Raw genomic sequence first — 18,429 nt, 5'->3', positions numbered from 1 at the left:
CTCGCTTTTCAATTCGGGCCAAAGCGGCGTCTTTTACAGAAAAATGTGCATTCTTACATCGCACCATCAACCAGGGTTGCAAAGTCTTGCATGCAAAGGCGAGCACAACTGGGGTCTCTGCCCCACAGAGCATGCAATCCCCGCAAAGGGAGGGCTGGGCTGCAGGACACATCTGGACAGGCAGCCATTTCTTGCCCTCCGTTTCCACGTGCGAAGAGGATGATGAGGTTTGGTTCTCCGAAGAGACAGCGGCTCCAGTGCAGGGATTCTTAATCTCAGCAACTTCCATTAAGGTGGGTGGACTCCAACTCCCAGAATTCCCCAGCCAGCCGTGGAGGAACGTGGGAATCCTTCCCGCATTGCTTAATTTCTCCAGCAAGTTTGTCAAGTGATGTATGCAGGAAGCACAGAACGGGGAAAAGGTGTCAACACATCTTCCCAGACTCTGTATGTCCTCTGGGATAAGGGTCTCCAACCTTGGCAATTTTGACAACTTATGGATTTCAACTCCCAGCATTCCCCAGTCCACATGCTGGCTGAGGAGTTCTGGGAGATGAAGTCCACAAGTCGTAAAGTTGTCAAGGTTGGAGATCCCTGCTCTAAGGGATCCCTGGGGACAAGATTCAGGATTATTATTAGGTGCCCCTTTGCCAGAATTTCCCCACCACACACGCTGAAGATAATTGGAGGCAGAAGAGACACAGAAGCGATGCTAAGAAACGCCAACTGCTCAAGCTTAGCCAGGAGGTATTAAAAAAGTTTGAGGTACCATGAAATTGCCAAGAAAATTCTCCCTATCTCCCTGCCTTTTAGGTCCAAATTAATATGGGGAGAAAAGAGAATAACAAATACTTTCCCTTAACTTAAGCTTACAAAAACATTATTTTGCTGTGAGAAAACTGCTTTCCATATGAACAATGACTTTCATCCGATCAAAAATCTAACTTGCCTGATAGAACTTTACTCTGCATGGAACAACAAAAAAAGGAAGCCATCGCCAAAAGCAGTAACATTCATAAAACAAAAAGTGAATTATTTAATGCATTAACAATGTTAAATTTCAAGATAAATTCACAACAGAATGAGACCTTTTTCCCCTCTCTTTGTAGAGCATTTCCCCCCCCCCCCCAAATCATACAGTACTGAGAAGACATCATTTTAAGTTCAGATGTGACAGACAATTTCTGCTCTCCTTTGGGGCATTTTTTCTTAACACTCAAATCCTACAGCTGTCTCTCTTTAGCGTTTTTTGTTTTGTATGTATGTATATGTGTGTTTTACAAGAGAGTAGCAAGCAAAAATGTGATTTTCAGGAATAACTGGATGGTTTGCTTCCTGATTCGTCTTCTTGGGAGCCCATACTCTGCAAAGGAAAAACAGAAATTGTTTTGAATCTGGAAGAGCAGAAAACAAGAACTCTGGGATCTGTGCAGACACTGAGAAGAGGGGAATCCAGCAGAAGGGACAAGATTTTCTAATGAAACTGATTCCTTTATGCTTAGTTACAGAGATTCAGTGATTCTTTTAAAAAAAATTAATATAGTGGGGCTTTTCTTCCACTATAGGCAAAGTGATTTAACAATGGCTTCGATGCTTACCTTCTGCACAAACTGGGGGTTCACGGTGATCTCCTGATCCATCGCTTTCAGTCTCTCATCCAGCTCTATACATTTCAACATCTAAAAGAAAAAAGAATGGATTTCTTTGGAAGCTCTGTTGCAGCCTACAATGGACGAATGACGGCAAAAGTTGATGGAGTTAGCTGAGATGGCTAAACTGACTGATTAAAGAAAAGAACACAGTTTTGCTTCTACTAGGCAACCATTTTTGGACTTTGTGCTTGAAGTGGGGGGGGAAATGGAACTTTGATATTGGATTTTGCTGATTAGTCAGATCTGTTGTTATAGAAATGGCTGGTATATATTATCAACAGTAAATACTGAAGATTTTATGTTATGGCCTTATTCTACTGCACCAAAAGGAGTTGGAAGTCAATGCTTTTCTTTTCCCTTTTCCCCTACACTTTTCTATTTTTCCTCCTTTATTTCCCCATAATTATTATTTTTCTTTGTATTTGATATTTCAATAAGCTAATAAAAATATTTGAATCATGGAAGCTGTGTTACAGTAGCATTTTCAAATACTCTACGCAGATAGTCCCTCGACTCACAACCATTTGTTTAATGGCAGTTCTATGTTACGATGGAATCAGCAAACAGCCCCCCCCCCCTTACCTCCTGGTCAATGTTGTGGAGCATTGCCGGGTTGTTATATTTCTCGGGATTATCGTGAAAACAAACCATGCCGTCTTTCTGGTTAATACTTGCGAAAATTTCGCCGTCTTCTATCTGAATATAAAAGGACACGACTGAAGCAGGATTTTGCTTGCAACCAAACCCTTCCTCGCTTGGTTACTTTTATGCTATTCAGCTATATGTCATTTCCATCTGAGGCAAAACGCCTTACCATATGAAGCACGTATTTTTCTGCCTCCTGAGGCCCTGATAATTGCACTCGGCTCGCCATGTCTTGTAGCGAGAGTGTTAAAAAGGTCTGAAAAGAAGCAACACAGCGAAATGGAGAAACTGAACAAGTATCTTATGTTATCCCCTTCTCTAAAATCTGTGAAGTGTAATTTGCAAGATACTGCACGGTAAAAAAAAGGGGGGGGAGGGGGGAGGCTTAACTTTTGCAAGGCTATAATAGATGGGAAATGAAACATTCACTCAGGTCATTTTTCTCTGTAGGAGCCCCTCTAAGCCTTGGGAGGGGAGCGCCTCACCTTCGTTAGCCTCTGGATGTTCTTTTTGTAGAGAGATGATAAGCACTGTTTCACCAGGCCCATGTTGTTATCCCGGGTAAAGGTCTCACTATGCTTGTTCACCAGACTTCGCAGCTCGGAAGGCTTATTGGTTGCGTACACTTGCGCTAATTCGTGATACGCGTTGCTAAGCGGCTGCAGCGAGAAAACGGGACAGGTTGTAAAAACAGAAGGGTGGGTAATTCAACCTCCAGTGATCCAAAAAAGCCTGGTCCACCTCATCCCTATGCTGGCTGTTAGGTTTCCTGCTTCAGCAGAGGGTTGAACTAGAAGACCTCAAGTCCCTTCCAATTCTGTTATTCTGTTATATCTTAAGCTTTCTCACTTCCCCAAAATGTTTGCAAAGTATTTTTTTTTTCCTTTTCAGGTTGCTGCCCTGAACCCATCAAAATATACCTATTTCCCCTTCAATCTAGTTTGGCTCATTTTATTAAATCGGGGGGGGGGATCTCCTTTCCCCATCCTGTCCCATCCCATCCCAAGCTTCCCAATTCTTGGTTCAGAAAGGATCTCTGGGGCCTCACCTTAACAAATCTACCTATTATTTGGGAGGTGTATTTCGGCAGCTGCTGCACTTTGCCAAGGAGTATCAAGGAGACTAGAATGTACTTTTTGTACGATTCCAACATAATATGGCTGACAGCCATGGCGGGGGTCGTTATAGCCTGAAAAATAAAAATGGAAGGTTAGAGGCAGCCAGCAGAAAAGCGGAAGATGGCAGCAATTTAGTCAAGAGCCCAATGGCATCTTAAAAAGATTAACATTTGCTTTTGCCGCAACCTTGTAACAAAGAACAGTGCAAAAAAAAAGAATCAGTTTGGTGCAGTGGTTCAGATACTGGCCTAGGAACCAGGAAATGGTGAGTTCTAGTCCTGCCTTAAGGCATGAAAGCTGGCTGGCTGACCTTGGGCCAGTCCAACCTCACAGGGTTGTTGTTCTGAGGAAAACAGGACAAGGAGTATTAGGCATGTTCACTACCTTGAGTTGACCAGCTGTTTTTAAAAAACTGGAATAAAAATCTAACGATTTTGTCTCCACTGCGAAGAATCACAACTTCCAGTAATATACTCTAACCAAGCAGATACCTTGGGGACTTTGGTATGCTGGCTTTTACCAGGCTATCATGCCCTCAACAAATTTTTTCGACAGAAAAAGGGAAGAAAAAAAAATTACCTGCTCGTAAAAATAGAGTGCTCGTTCAAAATTCTTGAGCCCAGTGTATATCATCCCACCATAGTAGTAGTAACACAGGAAGTGCTTGGCATCGTAGGCCCCGTTTTCTTTACAAATATCCATCATGTCCACATCTAGATACGGGAGGGCAGGTTTAAAGCATTTGGCTAATAAACAGAGCTAAAATGAAACAGACCAGAGTTAACAAAAACCAGCCGCTAATCTTGAGTTGCTTCAGAGCAAGAATGTGAATAGTAAATCAAGGCAAAAACATCAGGCCAGTGAAATTATAAGGGTAGGTGTGTCTCTGGGTTGGTGCGTTGATTAGAACCACAGAGAGAGAGAGAGAGACAGGCCGCCATGTTGGACTTTAAAAGGAGGGTAAAACGTAGAACTTTCTAGGAAGTAATGCACTCAAAACTCCATTCCCTTTTTACAGGAGCCAGAGGGCGGATGGCTGGCATCTCAACTGTTTTTCATCCCCTGTGCATGCCCCCTGCTGTCGGCTACTTCATGCCATCATCGCGCAAATGATACACACAAAGCAGTTCAAACCTTTGTGTGATGACGTGTGTGAAACCCAAGCCGACGGAAGCTAGGTAGGGAAATTTGAAGTCAGCCTGATCACATCGGAGAAATTTAGCTTGGGAATAGCTGAATTTAAACAAGATTGCAGGCAACACCAGGGCAGGGATTAACCATTCCTCCTAGTCCAATACTGTATCGTGTTATTAGGATGGCCTACTCTGCTAGGAGGGGGGCTTCAATTCCCACCTCAGTCTTGGATCCTCACCTGGCAGAGATCAGCGTGTATTGAGGTCAGTTGGTTGGTATTCATCTGCATTTTGTCTATAGCTTGCCTGAGAATGCTGATTCCACGCAGGGGCTGTTGGAAACCAAGCAAATTAGGTCAGTTTCTACATACACCCAAAAAGGGCTTTCTACATATTTGGAGCAGCTTAACTTGTCCCGATAACAGAAAGCTGTAAACCCCCTCCCAAAGATGTAAAAATATCTCACCAACTTGACAAGTGAGGACAAACATTTATTTACTGCTATTTCTATGTTTTGTTTACATGCCGCTGTTCTTACCCCAGTGAGTACTGTTTAGCATTAATGCACATTGTTAAAAATCTAGCTATCCTCAAGATCAGCAGTCTGAGAATCAAAGGACTTGCACTGCTTAACTTCCTTACCTGCTTCCGTTCCACGAGAGCATTTGTTAACTGATGGCACAGGCCAGCGACTAAGGAGAAAGAAAGAAGAAGGAAATGAGATTGTGCTAACTCAGGATTTAAGAACATGGAAAATTACATATCACTGTCTCTAATTTGTCCACAGATGGTTCTTTTTAAGTTAGACATTAGTATTAAGGTCAATGGTGCTCCTGGGATGAAGTTAAGGTTTAAAGCTGTTAAGGTTTTGTTATATTACATTTGGAGCTTGCCTATCAATGAAATTAGACAAGAAGTAGAGCTGTAGATATATGTTTGGAATGTAGCAAAAAAAAAAGGAATTGCACATTCCTTGAAAAACATTTATCAAAAACCTGTCTCTCAGCCTTTAAACTGCCCTTTTTATTGATGGAAAGGTCACAGTCTGATCCAGTGTGCCTAGCTTCAATTTCTTTTTCTAAAATAGTCTTGTAGTAATTTGCATTAAAGTTTTTGTATTATAGGAAAATGCATTCTTTTTATTGGCATGGTTATTTTTTTCTACCATTTTTACTAGCTTGTTCCTAATTACGTTAGTTTGTATTATTTAGCATTTATGCACTCACAGACACTAAAGATAAAGCTACTGTAAATATAACCTTATAACCTGAATTAAATGGCATCGACAGGCGCTGCACTTTTTAACCCAATGTTCATTTGTAACTCTTTAGAAAACCAATGAATATTTTGGCGCAGGAGGCCGCAGGATGGCGGAAGCCACTTACAAGTGTCCGTGGCGTATCGAATGTGCTCTCCGTTGCAAGTGCTGATGAAAAGCTGGACCTGTGAGAATAATGTTTCGAAGTCAGGGACGCTGGGCATAGAAAACTTCACAAACCTACAAAGGAAGACAAAGCACAGAATGCAAACCATCTCTTTCTTGGACCCCCGTAAGAGCTCCTTAAACCCCACCGAAGGACATGTTAACTGCTTTAGACGGCTAGTTTGGGGGCTGTTTTCATGCTGAAATCCTGCCACTGTTAGGAGATTTCTACAACTAGTTAATAAATAGGAACGAAAGAAATATATGCAGCCCTTGAGTTACGGCCTCAGAACAGCTGCTTCGTGGCCCATAAAGCACATAAAACACTTCCAACCCTTGCAATAGGTCACACTTCCCCCCATGGACACAGGACAGCATTTCTGATGTGTGGCAACCACCAGTTTTAAATTGTGACTGCAATGCTTTTTGCCAGTTTTGGGTGGGGTTTTTTTTTTGCCAGTTTTCAGCAAACCGCCCCCCACTCTCCCACAATCACTTGCTTAAATGATTGTGATTTGCTTAACCACTGTGAAAATGTCAAATTCAGATCCAATCACATCAAGTTTGTCTCTCTGTCCAAGTCTAAGGAAAAGCTTCCAGTGAAGGAGGGTCACTTACAAAACCGCCAACACCCCCAGTGAGTGTTCCTGGACATCGAGCGCCCCAAGCACGGTATCCAAATGGGAGAGGTTTTTTGCCAGCAGTTCTCCACTTTTGTTGATCAGCTCGCAAAGCTGAGTCATTTGTCCTAAGAGAGACAAAAGGTTGGAAAGTGGAAAAAAAGGAAGAGGATCTATTGCTCCATGCCCTATGAATAGCCAGCTCCACAAATACGGTCATCTATGCCATAAAAGCAGTGCTGTAAAAAATATAATAAGCCAACACTGTAATTAAAAAAAACACAACAGGGAGAGCGTGTCCCAGTTTAAGGTGCTCAAGAGGAAGGTGTCACAAAATCAGCTCTTTAGTACACAACAATGAGCAGAATTGTAGAAAAGGTGCTCTGTTAATGTTTTAATTCTATTAATATTTAGTTCTGTTTCAGAAGGCTCAGCTGACCAATTTACCAACCTTATGGACCAAAGAGGAAAGCCTTAATTAATGAAATTGCTTTCTAGCCTCCCTTATCAGCAGTTAATTTTCACATCACAATAATGCTGGGATAGGAAAGATTAGACACTTCTGTCCCCAACCAAGCAATACCATGGACAGCAACCCAGCTGAAATCCTACCATTTCAATCCCTGAATGAAAATAGTTCAGCCAAGGATAGAATCTTGTATATGAATCTCTTAAAATTTAAATGCTCCAAAACAACACACCCACACTTAGGTAAATATACAATTTTCATAAATCTCTGCATACATGTAATAGTCATAAAATGTAAGATAACTGTTTTGAAAATAATTAAAATGGACCTTGGTGTTCCTACAGGTAAGAGAGAATTAGAAAGCACCAAAGTCAGGTATCTTTTGAATTGTAGAACTATCCAGTCACCATCCAGTCTGAAACAGTGAAATGGAAAAGATTCTTCTGCCCACAAGATTTTTCTGAGATTTTCCAGAGCAAACTTAGGACCTTAAACCAACTTCCCGGCTGAGAAATGTTGCTTTTATCAACAGAGACATTTATGCAAGGGTTCCAAAGCCAGCAGCTTCTAGAACTGCCCCTCAACAGGGATCTGCTGAAACACCTATTAAAAATGGAAAGCCAGCAGTCATAAAGCTCCCTCACTGTTCCAAAGAACATGGATTTATTTTTTCTTTGTTGACCCAAACTGTGGCTGCAGGCCCTGCAAAGAATGCTGGGAAATGTTCTCCCATGCCAGCCATTGCTTGGCTCTTTTAAAATAAAGAATCCAACAAAAAGTCAAGCTGGACGGATAGGCAGAATCCAGAAGGGCAAAGCCTGGTTGATCCTTTTTTTTTTTTTTGGGGGGGGGGGGGGAGAAGGGTAAAGATGCCTGTCCTGGGGGCGGCAAGGGGGGCTGCCCCACAGAAGGCAATCTCGCTGCAGGACCATTCAATGACCTTCCAAGTTGGGGGATCAAGTGGAATTGGGCTTTGGACAGGAGACCACCAGGCGATCCCAGAGTGGCCACCTGGGAAACGGGAAATCCAGCTGTGAACAGGCAGAGCCAGCCCGCCCCCCACATCGCGGTTCTCCATTCCCCCCCCCCCCAGATTCCCAACCAGCCCGGGAGCGCCACGTTGGGGAAGGGCTGCTCTGCTCCCTCCCCCGCCCACGAGGGTTCTGCGAGCCAAGAGGTGGGACCCTGAAGCTCCGCCCCGCCCGCAGACAGACAAACGCGGCAGCCAACGGGGAGCTTCGGGAGGCGGGCCCCATCCCGGCTCCCCTTTCTCGGAGGCCGCCCGGGGCCGGAGCGGAGCGGAGGGCGGCAGCGGCCTCCATGTGCGCGCCCGGCCCTGCGTCTCACCTTGGGCCGACAGCTGCCGGACGCTGTTGACGAACTGCTCCAGGGCGGACGCCATGGCGGTGCGGGGAAGGGGGGGAAGGACGACGCCCGGCCGGGTCAGCCGCGGAGGAGCCGCCTCTGCCTCCTGCTCTTCCAGACGCAGCGGGAGCGACGTCGCCGCCGCGCAGGGCCAATCAGGGGCCGCGCTCTGGGAGCGTCACTTCCGGCGCGCGGCGCAGGAGCCGGGCTGGGGGCGTTGCCATGGGGATCGCCTCCCACCCGGAAGTGGGCGAGCCAAGAGGACCACTTCCTGCTCAAAGCGATTTTTGCGCACGCGCAGTGGCTCAACAACAGTTCCCCTCTCGCCCTGCCTTTTTTGCTGCCAAAGAGGGCTGGGCGCCATGACTGTATTATATCTATGAAATTATATGTATTTATTAAACGTGTATATATTTCATATTATTAAATATGATATGCATATCATATTAAACGAATGTGTGTATTGCACTGTGTATGTTATATATTATATATAAAAAGCCCTGCAAATGCAATGCAAAACCAAGATAATCCAAAATGCATATTAGATTTTTAATGATGCTACGTTAAGATGGGCTTTTGGCTCTCACTATTTCAGGGGCAAAAAAAAGTGGAATTTTGTTGTCTAGGCATTTGTGAGATTGGACAACCATTTGTCTGGAATAATGGGTTTCCTGCCTGAGCAGGAGGTTGGACTAGAAGATCTCCAAGGTCCCTTCCAGCTCTGGTATTCTAATTCAGATAAAAGAAAGATAGGAGGGAAGGGAGGAAGAAAAAAGAAGAAGGAGGGAAGAAAGAAGGAAAATAGGAGGGTGGACTAGAAGACCTCCAGCTCTTGTATTACTCTGGCTTTGCCTTACTGCCTGCCCTTTATATGCAGCAGGATTTAATAAGGCCTCCAGTTCATCTTCTCCGCCCAAGCCTGTGCCATTTAAAAATAGAGGAGGGAGCCTCAACCCTCTGATTCCTCCTTCGTCCCTCCTGGTGTCCCTCCTGGGAGCTGCCAGGGATCTGAAACCCGCCTAGGTGGGCGACCTCAGCCAGAAGAATGGAATGGATCCATCCTCCAGGAGAACCATCAACAGAAGTCAGAAAAGACATACAGGGTCCCGCCATATGTCCTAATTTGTGCCTGGAGGCTCAGATTATTGGACTTCCATTGGCCTGGCAACCTCCTTGACCAGAGAGCACCGTTTGAATTCAACTCATGTCAGAAATGCTTCTGGGGTTTTCAGGGAAGTAGCTTTTCAGGGTTAGAATTCAGAGGTTTGCTGGTTGCAAGACCGTGAGATGTTTTGCTCAAAGAAGTCTGGTGGATACCATCGGTCCAATTGGTTCCATAAATAGTCCTCCTTTAGTGGCTGCAATGGGGGCCACCAACTGGTCATTAACAAAAGCTCGAGTGAGGGGGGCTTATGGTCTCCCTTAGGAAGGGAGTTGTAGTGCAGGAAAGCCAATGCCTTGTAATAGAATCTGGGCAAATCTGTGGAAGGGAGCTGCAAAATTCTGCTTTTTCATAAAAGGTGCTTATTTCTAGGAATGCTGCAGCCTTTCCATAAGTTGGCTTAGTGGGAAGAGGGAGACCCCTTTGGGCTTTATTTCCTGGAAAATCCACGCAGGATCCTGCCCCCTTCCACCCCACCCGTGCCCCGCTTCGCCTTCCTCCCCCGCCGCTTCTTCCCCAAGGCCCGCAGCGGGTCCGCATCGTTAGCTTTGCGCCCGGGGAAGGCGAGGCCGGGGCAGGGCGCGTGGGGCTCCCGGCTTGGCACGGAAAGCGGAGCCTGCGGCTACGGCCAGGAGAAGCGGAGCCCCGCCGGGCCGGTTGCGGGAGAGAAGGGACCGGCCAGCGCTTGGCTGAAGCCGAGCAGCTGGGACTCTTGGGCACCGGCAAGCGATCTCGGCAGGCAGCTCTCTCGCTTGTTTGCTTTTCTGTCCTTCCCTTGCCTTCCCTTGCCTCGGCCCCTCACTCTTTCTCTCCCTTCCTTCCTTCCTCCCTCCCTTCTTCTTTCTAACCCTTCTCTTCTCTTCCCTTCCTCCCTCCCTTCCTTCCCCCTCCACCCTCCAGCCCATCCACGCGCGCCGAATTCCGCAGTGACCGCCCGGCGCCTTCCTCCCGCGACCTTCGTCTCCAGGCGGCCGGAGGGGCCGGCCCTGCCCTGAAGGGGGTCTCGACCCCCCTCTCCGCCCGGAGACGTCCCTGCCCGGTCATGATGCCCCGCGGGAGCAGCGGCCTCCTCCGGCGCGGGCAGCGGGTCCTGGGCGCCTGGGCGCCTCGGGTGGGCGCGGGCAGCGGCGGGGCGCATTCCGGGCGCGCGGCTGCCCCTGCCCGGCCGCTGCGGGTGCTGGTGGACATGGACGGGGTGCTGGCCGACTTCGAGGGGGGCTTCCTGAAGAAGTACCGCGCCCGCTATCCGGACCTGCCCTACATCGCCCTGGAGGAGCGCCGCGGCTTCTGGGTCTCGGAGCAGTACGGGAAGCTCCAGCCGGGGCTGAGCGTGAGTCCCGTCCCCCCCGGGGCTTGCAAGCAGCGAGAACCCCTGGGGGAGACGTCCGAAGGGCGGCCGGGGAAGCAGAGTAAACAAGGGTGGGTTGACCGGCCGTTGCTCTTTTGCTCCCCGCTCCAAGGATTTCAGCACCTTCCTGGGTCCTCAAAGCCTCCCTGGACTTCTCCGCTGGCTGCTGGGGGGAGATGGGGGCGGGGGGAGATGGGGGACTGGCGGCTGGGCCCCCAGTCAGAGGCTCACCGGTCCATTTCGGGCTCAGGAGACCCGCACCAGCTGCAGGGACTGTCCATTGCACTATTTAGGTTTCCTGGAGAGTGTAGAGGCATTCCTTATTCTAACCTTGATTCAGTCCTCCGACTGACAGTCTCTACAAGTAGTCCTCACTCTATAGCCGTTCCTTTAGCGACCATCCAAAGCTACATTGCCCCTGAAAAATGTGACTGGTAGTCCTCCTACTTAGGAGGGTTGCGGCATCCCCATGGCCACGTGATCCACAAATTTAGGTATTTGGAAACCGGCATGTTTTAGGATGGTTGCGCTGTCCGAGGTGTTCAAATATTTGTGACTCTCCCTGGTGTGTGCATCTGTGTGTTTTGGCTCCCCCCCCCCACTTTGCAGGAAAAGGCTATCAGTATTTGGGAATCCAAGAACTTTTTCATGGAGCTCGATCCCCTTCCAGGGGCTGTGGAGGCTCTGAAGAAGATGGCGGAATTAGAAGCGTAAGTATCAGGCCATAAAATGGGAACAGCAGCAAGTTCTCCAGATGTTTTACAATGTGCCTCTCTAGATTAATCATAGAACGTAGAATCCTAGGGCTGGAAAGGCCCCAGAGGTCTTCTAGTCCAACCCACATTCAGGGCAGGAGAGACCATTCCAGTCAAATGGTGGTCCAGTTTATTTTTGAAAACCTCCATTTTTCAAAATATAATGATAATTTCCCTGTTTTCAAAACTGATTATCGTTGGTTTCGCTGGTGAGTGGGGTGGGAGAGCAGACCCTGTAGACAGAAAGTGGTACAGTGGGGGGGGAGAAATCCCCTGCCCCTTGCAGAGAAGTTCCAGAAGTTGAGTGGGAAATGGTCCAAGCATTCCAGTTTGTAGAAGACCTAGGAAGCTGAAGATTCTTTGTCAACCAAATCAAGGAATCACAAACCAATTGCTCCTCCACCCCCAGGCACAGAAAGGTCTGTTGGAGACTCAGAATACAGTTGTAGAAAAATAACAGAGAAATATGAATTGTTCTCCCTCTCTCTTTTTATGGTAGGACTGAAGTCTTCATATGCACAAGTCCCATCAAGAAGTATCGCTATTGCCCATATGAAAAGGTAAAGCCTACTTAACAAATCTTAGGCTACTCACTGGTTAAATCAGAAGAACCAGGATTCTGATTGGGGTTCTTTTTTCATATTCAAGCTAAATGCTGCAGGATTTATAGAAATTGGTCTGATTTAACTTCACCTTCCTTCCAGCTCCCTTCCTTCTCAGAGCTGGCTTGTTGATGGGAACCCCTTGCCCACACGGTTTATTTATTTTTATTTATTTGTGTATTTATTTATTTGTGTATTGCTAAGCACATTGATTTGTGCTTTAAATTGTAAGCCGCCCTGAGTCTTCGGAGAAGGGTGGGATATAAATAGGAATAAAAAAAAAATTGAAATGCTATCCATCTCACCCTAAAAACAACTCTAGGAGCTTTCACTTTACCCCTCTCCCAGCCCTACAGAAAAAGGTCCCTTCTTGTCATCCACCCAAATGTTTTTCACCTTCATGTCCTCTGCTGCCTTCCAGCTCGCTTGGGTAGAGAAACATTTTGGACACGAATTTTTGGAGCACGTGATTCTCACCCGGGATAAGACGATCGTCTTGGGACATGTGCTGATTGATGACAGGCCTGATATCGTAGGTAAGGTGGGGAGGGGTGGTGCTGGGGATGAGAACCCTTGGAGGGCCCAAAAGGTGGACCAGCTTGCACCATTTCAGAGTCACACAACCCACATCTTCACTGGCTGTCTTCCCTTTCCCCTTCAGGAGCTGAGCGCACTCCTGTCTGGGAGCAGGTGCTTTTCACTGCCTGCCACAACAAACACCTGCAGCTCCCGGCTTCTTGCCCCCGGTTGCACTCCTGGGCCGATGACTGGAGGGCCATCTTGGAAAGCAAACGGGGCTGCTGAACCCATGAAGGTTCTCAGCAAGGCCAGCCTAGAGCAGGCCACCAACTCTCTTCTTGAGTTGCTGGCCAGAAGAAGACCTGTTGCTTTCCTTGGGTCTGGGCTGGCGTGTCAGAAGGAAGAGCTGTGGTCCCAGTTTTGGCAGCTAAAGGAAGTCCTTGAGTTTCTACAGGAGTGGTGTTGGCCAAGTCTTCCAACTATGTTGAGGGCCTTTCGTTGAGTAGATCAACTCGGGATGGTTTCCCATTCCTGCTTAACTTTCTGTGAGGTCTTCTTCATTCAAGATAATGGTCATCCTCATCTTTGGCCTCCAATGGATAGACATTGAGCTTCTGGAACTCAAATGACCCTTGTCGCAATGGACGTGCAAGAAATGTTCCTGAGCGCAAAGCTAATGGAGATGTTGGTGGCCTCCTGACCTCACGTGCCCAGCCATGATCTCACAGGCACCTGTGAGTTTGTGGCAGTAATTCAGCTGAAGGATCGCCTGATTTCAGAGCTTTCTTAAACCCCTGGGATCATTGGGGTCCAAAAATCAAGATGGATCTGCAACGGGGCAGTCAAATCCATGCATAATGTTGCACATAATACAGACAAGCCTTCAATTCCCCGTTGTAGCTTCCCTCGTGACTTTCTTTTATCATCCATCCCCCCAGGAAAGCCACAATTGTTCTGTGGTGCAAAAAGGCTCTGGGTGTGTCCAAGTGGACCCTAAGGTCTCACAAACAGTAATAGAAGAGGTACACAACTAAAGCCCATGTTTCTTATTCTGGAGGTCTTTAGACCTTTTTTCCTGGAGACCATGTTGATCTGGTCATTCCAGGGAGTGTCTGAATGTTTTCTGAGAGTAAACAGGGTGTTGTTCCTAAGCATTTATTTGTGGACAGTGTGGGAAGCAACCTCAGAACTGGCCAAAGAGTCTGGACTGGGAGAAAAGAAATATTTCTGAAGTTCTACAGAACATTGCATCTTTGTGGGATCCTTGGTGCTCTTTGAATGGTGGTGGTTTTCTTGCAGACGTTTCATCATCCATGTTAGAAGGGAGTGGGGGAAAATTGTAGCACTGATGATGTTTCCTAGTTGGGTCATGAAACGTCTGCAAGAAAAACACCAAGCTCAGAGAGCACCAAGGGCCCCACAGTTTAACCCTGAGCTACAAATATTCTCTTCCATCAGTAACTTCACATCTCTGAAATGAGACACTTCGCACAACCCTAATTTCTACCTGGATGGATTCTACTTGCCATCCTTCAGGTAGAGATTCAACTTGTGGCAATATAGATCTGTTCATATCTTCACATAGAACCTCATCTTCTCCAGAAGATTCTAATCCTGGCCTGCTGGTTTCTCCTTCTCTGCACTAAGTTACATCAGCTCAAATCTCAAAGGGACCCAATCCCAAAACAGGTTACTCCATCCACCTTTTAGTCCACAGTAAGTAGGTTGTCGCTTGATCTGGGAGCAAGCTTGTCCCAACATTTGCCATTATCCAGATAGATCTCGTCAGTGCTGGAGAAGCCCTTCACAATCCTTTAGAAAACTTCAAGTAGAGCCATTTTTTCACAGACTCAAACTGATCATCGTGAACTTGGTTTGGGACTTTCTGAAATGTCCAAATGACTCTGTATGAACTCTCACGTGACAAACCAGGATGTGGTATTAACGTATGGATATTTCAGGGACGAGCAGGAAGTATGCCTCCTCTCCAGCACACCCCGATGTACACACAATATTCCGTCTATTTATTTAATCTGAATGTCTCCAGCTCTGCATCTCTGCGTGTTTTTATTGTGCAAATACCACCAACAATTTGTGCTTGAGAAACGATCCTGTTGTGTTATGTCATGTGCCATGTTTGTGGATTGTGTTGCAATGTAGCCGAATCCGTGTCTGATTCAGTTCTTCACTTCTCTAAGTCAAAGGCCTCTCCTGGTGGTTTGACAATCTTCTCTACAATTGCGCTGGAGTGGCGTGCTATTTCCTTTTATTTCCAGGTTATATTTTGACTCCCTACCTAACCCAGGCTCAGAGATTTCCAGGAGTTCCTCCATCGGATCAGACTTAAATTTTCAAGCTCAGACAAAGCTGAATACACCGCTGTCAATGTGGAGCATGCACAAAGTATTAAATCCCCAAATCTGCCACCAGAGAGCAATCTAGGGCAAGATTTGATTCTCTTTTATTTATCTTTTTTTTTTTTTGGGTGGAGGTGGACCAAATCCCAGCAAAGTCCAATTCCGAGCTGGAAGAAACGTGAAACCACTTTTTGAAAAATTCAGTTTTTCACCTGAAGCTTTTGTGCAAACATTTGTGGTGGGGGCTCAGCCCACTCCTCCAGAGTGACATGCTGTCCAAAGGTTGAACAAATCCCCTTGATGGTGGAGTGGAGCTAACAGGCAAACAGCCCAGTTCTCTAGTCTTCTTCTCAGCTGCCACCAGATGTCAGGAATGAAAGTCAAATACATGGGTTTTAAAACTGAACAAGGTGAGGAAGGTGATGTTGGGAGTGGGAAAGAAAGAGGGGGGGAGGGAGGGAGGAAGGGAAAGAAAGAAAAAGAAGGAAGGGTATTTTTCAAGTCACACGTTTTAGTCAAAAGAATATTTGTCAGTCGCAGCTCATGAAAGCATTTGCCTCTGAATAAAGCATTGTTGGAAAAATGCTTGAAAAAGCGGGTTGGACTAGAAGACCTCCAAGGTTCCTCCCAACTCTCCCAATTCTATGTCCTAATTTGGGGCTTCTGTAGATTCACACAGCTACAGTTCCTACTGAGAAAGAGAAATGCATAAACAAGATGAAAGGAAAAGTTTTCTATTCCAGAGAAGTGAATTGCTTTTCATTTTCTGTTTGCCCTTTGCCTGGCCTATCCATCATCTTTGCCAGATGTGCAGACTGCTTTCGCCCCCAAACTGGCAGCTGAATGGCGCATAGAAAGATCCATTCTGGAAACCTGACTCCATTCAGCCATTTTTCAGATCTAGTAGATTTTCTGAAAGGGATCCACCTTCAGGATCCAAACAGAAGCCGAAGCCCCTTCTCTCAAGCTTGTTCAGCAAAAAGTTTTGGCCCAGCCCAGAGCATTGGGTTGGCGCTGATACACACATTGCTCTGAGATGCCAAAGTGTGTCAGGTCACAGAGTGTGCCCCTGTGCCCAGCTTTCCTTGCACAACCTCGGATGGGGGGGGAGAGTTTCGCCCACACCGTGACGCTGGCAGACATTTCTGGAGAAGACGAAAAAAGTCTTTGGAAGTCTTGTGGGAAAGGAAACATACAAGGTGCGTAGCATTTGGGGCAACACAGCTTCCTTTCCCCACATCAGACGGTGACACACCCCTGAGCATAACAGCCTTCCCCCCCCCCTAAAAAGGACACACAGCCCCTTTTGTTGTTCTTGTTTTTAACTCTTGCTCTTTGACGTCACGGGGAGTTTGGTCAGCCAACCTCAAGGCTGGAATTTCTTAGCATTCAGCCAATGGGCAAAACTGGAGGAGAAGGCTGGGGAATAACAACACTTCAAGAAAAACCCACTTAAAATTCACCTATTTTGTTTTGTTCCTTTTTTTTCTTTCTTTTTTAAACACCACCTGCTTTACCTTCCCAGCTTTGGACAAAGATATAATTCTTTCTGCAGGCATTTTTCTACTGTCCTTTTGAACGATTCGTTGCTAATTTTAAGCACCTGCATAGTACGAGGATGTGGTTCCTCTACGTTGTGATAATACCCTTCAGGGCTCCCCGTCCAGATATTTATTGGTTTTATGGTTGTATGGCTTTTATTGGTTTGAAGCAGTTTGGCAATCTGCGGGAGAATTGGGGCTATTGGAACAAAGAATGGCTAATCTTCTTTAACATCATTGATACAGCCAAGGGCTGCAGCCTTCCCTCAAGCAGGGGGAATAAAGCTTGTAAAGAAGATTTTAGGAAAGAAATAGGGAAAAAAAACCTGGTTTTTAAAAAGTTTGAATGGCGGGATTTCCCAGCTTTCCTTCTCTCTCCCCCTCCCCTCCTCCTTCTTGTCTTAAAAGGTTAGAGAGGATACATATATTTGGACAAATTCAGGTCGTTCTTGACTTATGACCCGTCACTTAGTGGCAGTTGGAAAACGGGACTTAGCAGCCAGTTTCAAAGTTCTGACATCTCCCCCCCCCACGGTCACCTGACCCCCATCTGGGCACATGGCAACTGACCTGTATTTAGAATCACATGATTATGATTTACCACATTTTTGACAGAAACTGATATTTATTTCTAATTTCCTGCAAAAAATGGGTTCACTTAATGACTGCGGCAAAAAGGGTCATCAAATCGGGTCTAGTCACAAAGTGAGTCACTTGATGACTGTCTCAACTTACGACTGCAATGCCAGGCCATAACCCGAGGACTACCTGGAGCATACAGTAGCTGATGCCGCCTCTGGGCCACGTACAGTTTAAAATAACTGAACTCTGAAGGAATAACAGCCAGAAATAGATCAGAGAACACTGGATGTACACCATAAATCATTTTCAAAATTAAGGGCCAGATTGCTCTATAAAAGAAGAATTGGTAAACACCTCCAAATTGGCTTTTCTGCAGACCAAAAATACTGTCATATTTTTCTCTGTTTTGATCTGTGTTGATGAACAGAGGCGAGCAACTGCAAAAACTTCTGACCTACTTTATGCTTGTGTGGGCTGGAAGCAGCTGACTGAGAAGGAAAACATGGGTATTTATTGCCCCATTTTTAAATTGCCCCCATGGACCAAAGCCACCTTCCATGCTGGATGGATTATCCAGACGAAAGAAAGAAAAATCTTTCTCAAAAGTTCCAGGAAAGTTAGAGAAGGAACAGCAAACCTTGGAGTCATTTGATTGGTTTGCCAGCTGACCACCATCCAAATCATTTTCTAAATGCTTATTTTACTTGATTGGCAGCTTCTAACAACCATCTGACGGGCAGAAACCAAAAGAAGATTTTACAGAAAGTGACTAGAGATTGAAAATTCTTCTCTCTACGTTTTCTAGAGAATCTCCTTGCGGAACTGGGAGGCTGGATGGAAAGTTCAGGGTTTTTCGGCAACCTAAAGATGTGTGGACTTAATAATAATAATAATAATAATAATAATAATAATAATAATAATAATAATAATAATAATAATAATAATAATAATGATGATGATGATGATGATGATGATGATGATAAGTTGGAAGGGACCTTGGAGGTCTTCTAGTCCAATCCCCTGCTCAGGCACCATTTCAGACAAATGGCTGTCCAGTCTCTTTATAAAAACTTCCAGTGTTGGAGCATTCACAGCTTCTGGAGGCAGGTTGTTCCACTGGTTAATTGTTCTAACGGTC

At 46.1% G+C, this 18,429-nt stretch overlaps 2 protein-coding genes across 2 annotated transcripts; one reads left to right on the top strand and one right to left on the bottom strand.

Moving 5' to 3' along the window:
* Positions 1–716: 716 nt before the first annotated feature.
* On the bottom strand, positions 717–8,604 carry COPS3 (COP9 signalosome subunit 3). Its single transcript, XM_081337857.1, has 12 exons — positions 8,408–8,604; positions 6,590–6,719; positions 5,934–6,046; positions 5,191–5,240; positions 4,788–4,880; positions 3,995–4,174; positions 3,346–3,486; positions 2,783–2,956; positions 2,467–2,553; positions 2,235–2,348; positions 1,599–1,679; positions 717–1,363 (listed from the first exon to the last, which is right to left on the bottom strand). Exons 1-12 carry the CDS (start codon positions 8,460–8,462, stop codon positions 1,310–1,312), a joined length of 1,272 nt encoding a protein of 423 aa, XP_081193983.1. The 5' UTR covers positions 8,463–8,604; the 3' UTR covers positions 717–1,309.
* A 1,542-nt stretch (positions 8,605–10,146) lies between these two features.
* NT5M (5',3'-nucleotidase, mitochondrial) lies at positions 10,147–15,452 on the top strand. Its single transcript, XM_081337840.1, has 5 exons — positions 10,147–10,917; positions 11,545–11,645; positions 12,190–12,250; positions 12,714–12,828; positions 12,954–15,452. The coding sequence occupies exons 1-5, from the start codon at positions 10,630–10,632 to the stop codon at positions 13,094–13,096; spliced, it is 708 nt and encodes a 235-aa protein (XP_081193966.1). The 5' UTR covers positions 10,147–10,629; the 3' UTR covers positions 13,097–15,452.
* The last annotated feature ends 2,977 nt before the right edge of the window (positions 15,453–18,429 follow it).

Source organism: Vipera berus (assembly GCF_964194415.1).
Source record: "Vipera berus genome assembly, chromosome: 13".
Taxonomy (NCBI): Eukaryota; Metazoa; Chordata; class Lepidosauria; order Squamata; family Viperidae; genus Vipera; species Vipera berus.
Note: the sequence above shows the minus strand (reverse complement) of the source record. Positions and strands in the feature narration are given on the sequence as shown.

Excerpts from the sequence above, each read along its gene's own strand:
- NT5M (XM_081337840.1), top strand. The coding sequence starts at position 10,630 with ATGATGCCCCGCGGGAGCAGCGGCCTCCTCCGGCGCGGGCAGCGGGTC. Across the intron at positions 10,918-11,544 it reads AGCTCCAGCCGGGGCTGAGC|GAAAAGGCTATCAGTATTTG; the intron begins GTGAGTCCCGTC and ends CCCACTTTGCAG. Across the intron at positions 11,646-12,189 it reads AAGATGGCGGAATTAGAAGC|GACTGAAGTCTTCATATGCA; the intron begins GTAAGTATCAGG and ends TTTTTATGGTAG.
- COPS3 (XM_081337857.1), bottom strand. The coding sequence starts at position 8,462 with ATGGCGTCCGCCCTGGAGCAGTTCGTCAACAGCGTCCGGCAGCTGTCG. Across the intron at positions 3,487-3,994 it reads CACTCTATTTTTACGAGCAG|GCTATAACGACCCCCGCCAT; the intron begins GTAATTTTTTTT and ends TTTATTTTTCAG. Across the intron at positions 2,349-2,466 it reads AAAAATACGTGCTTCATATG|ATAGAAGACGGCGAAATTTT; the intron begins GTAAGGCGTTTT and ends TTTTATATTCAG.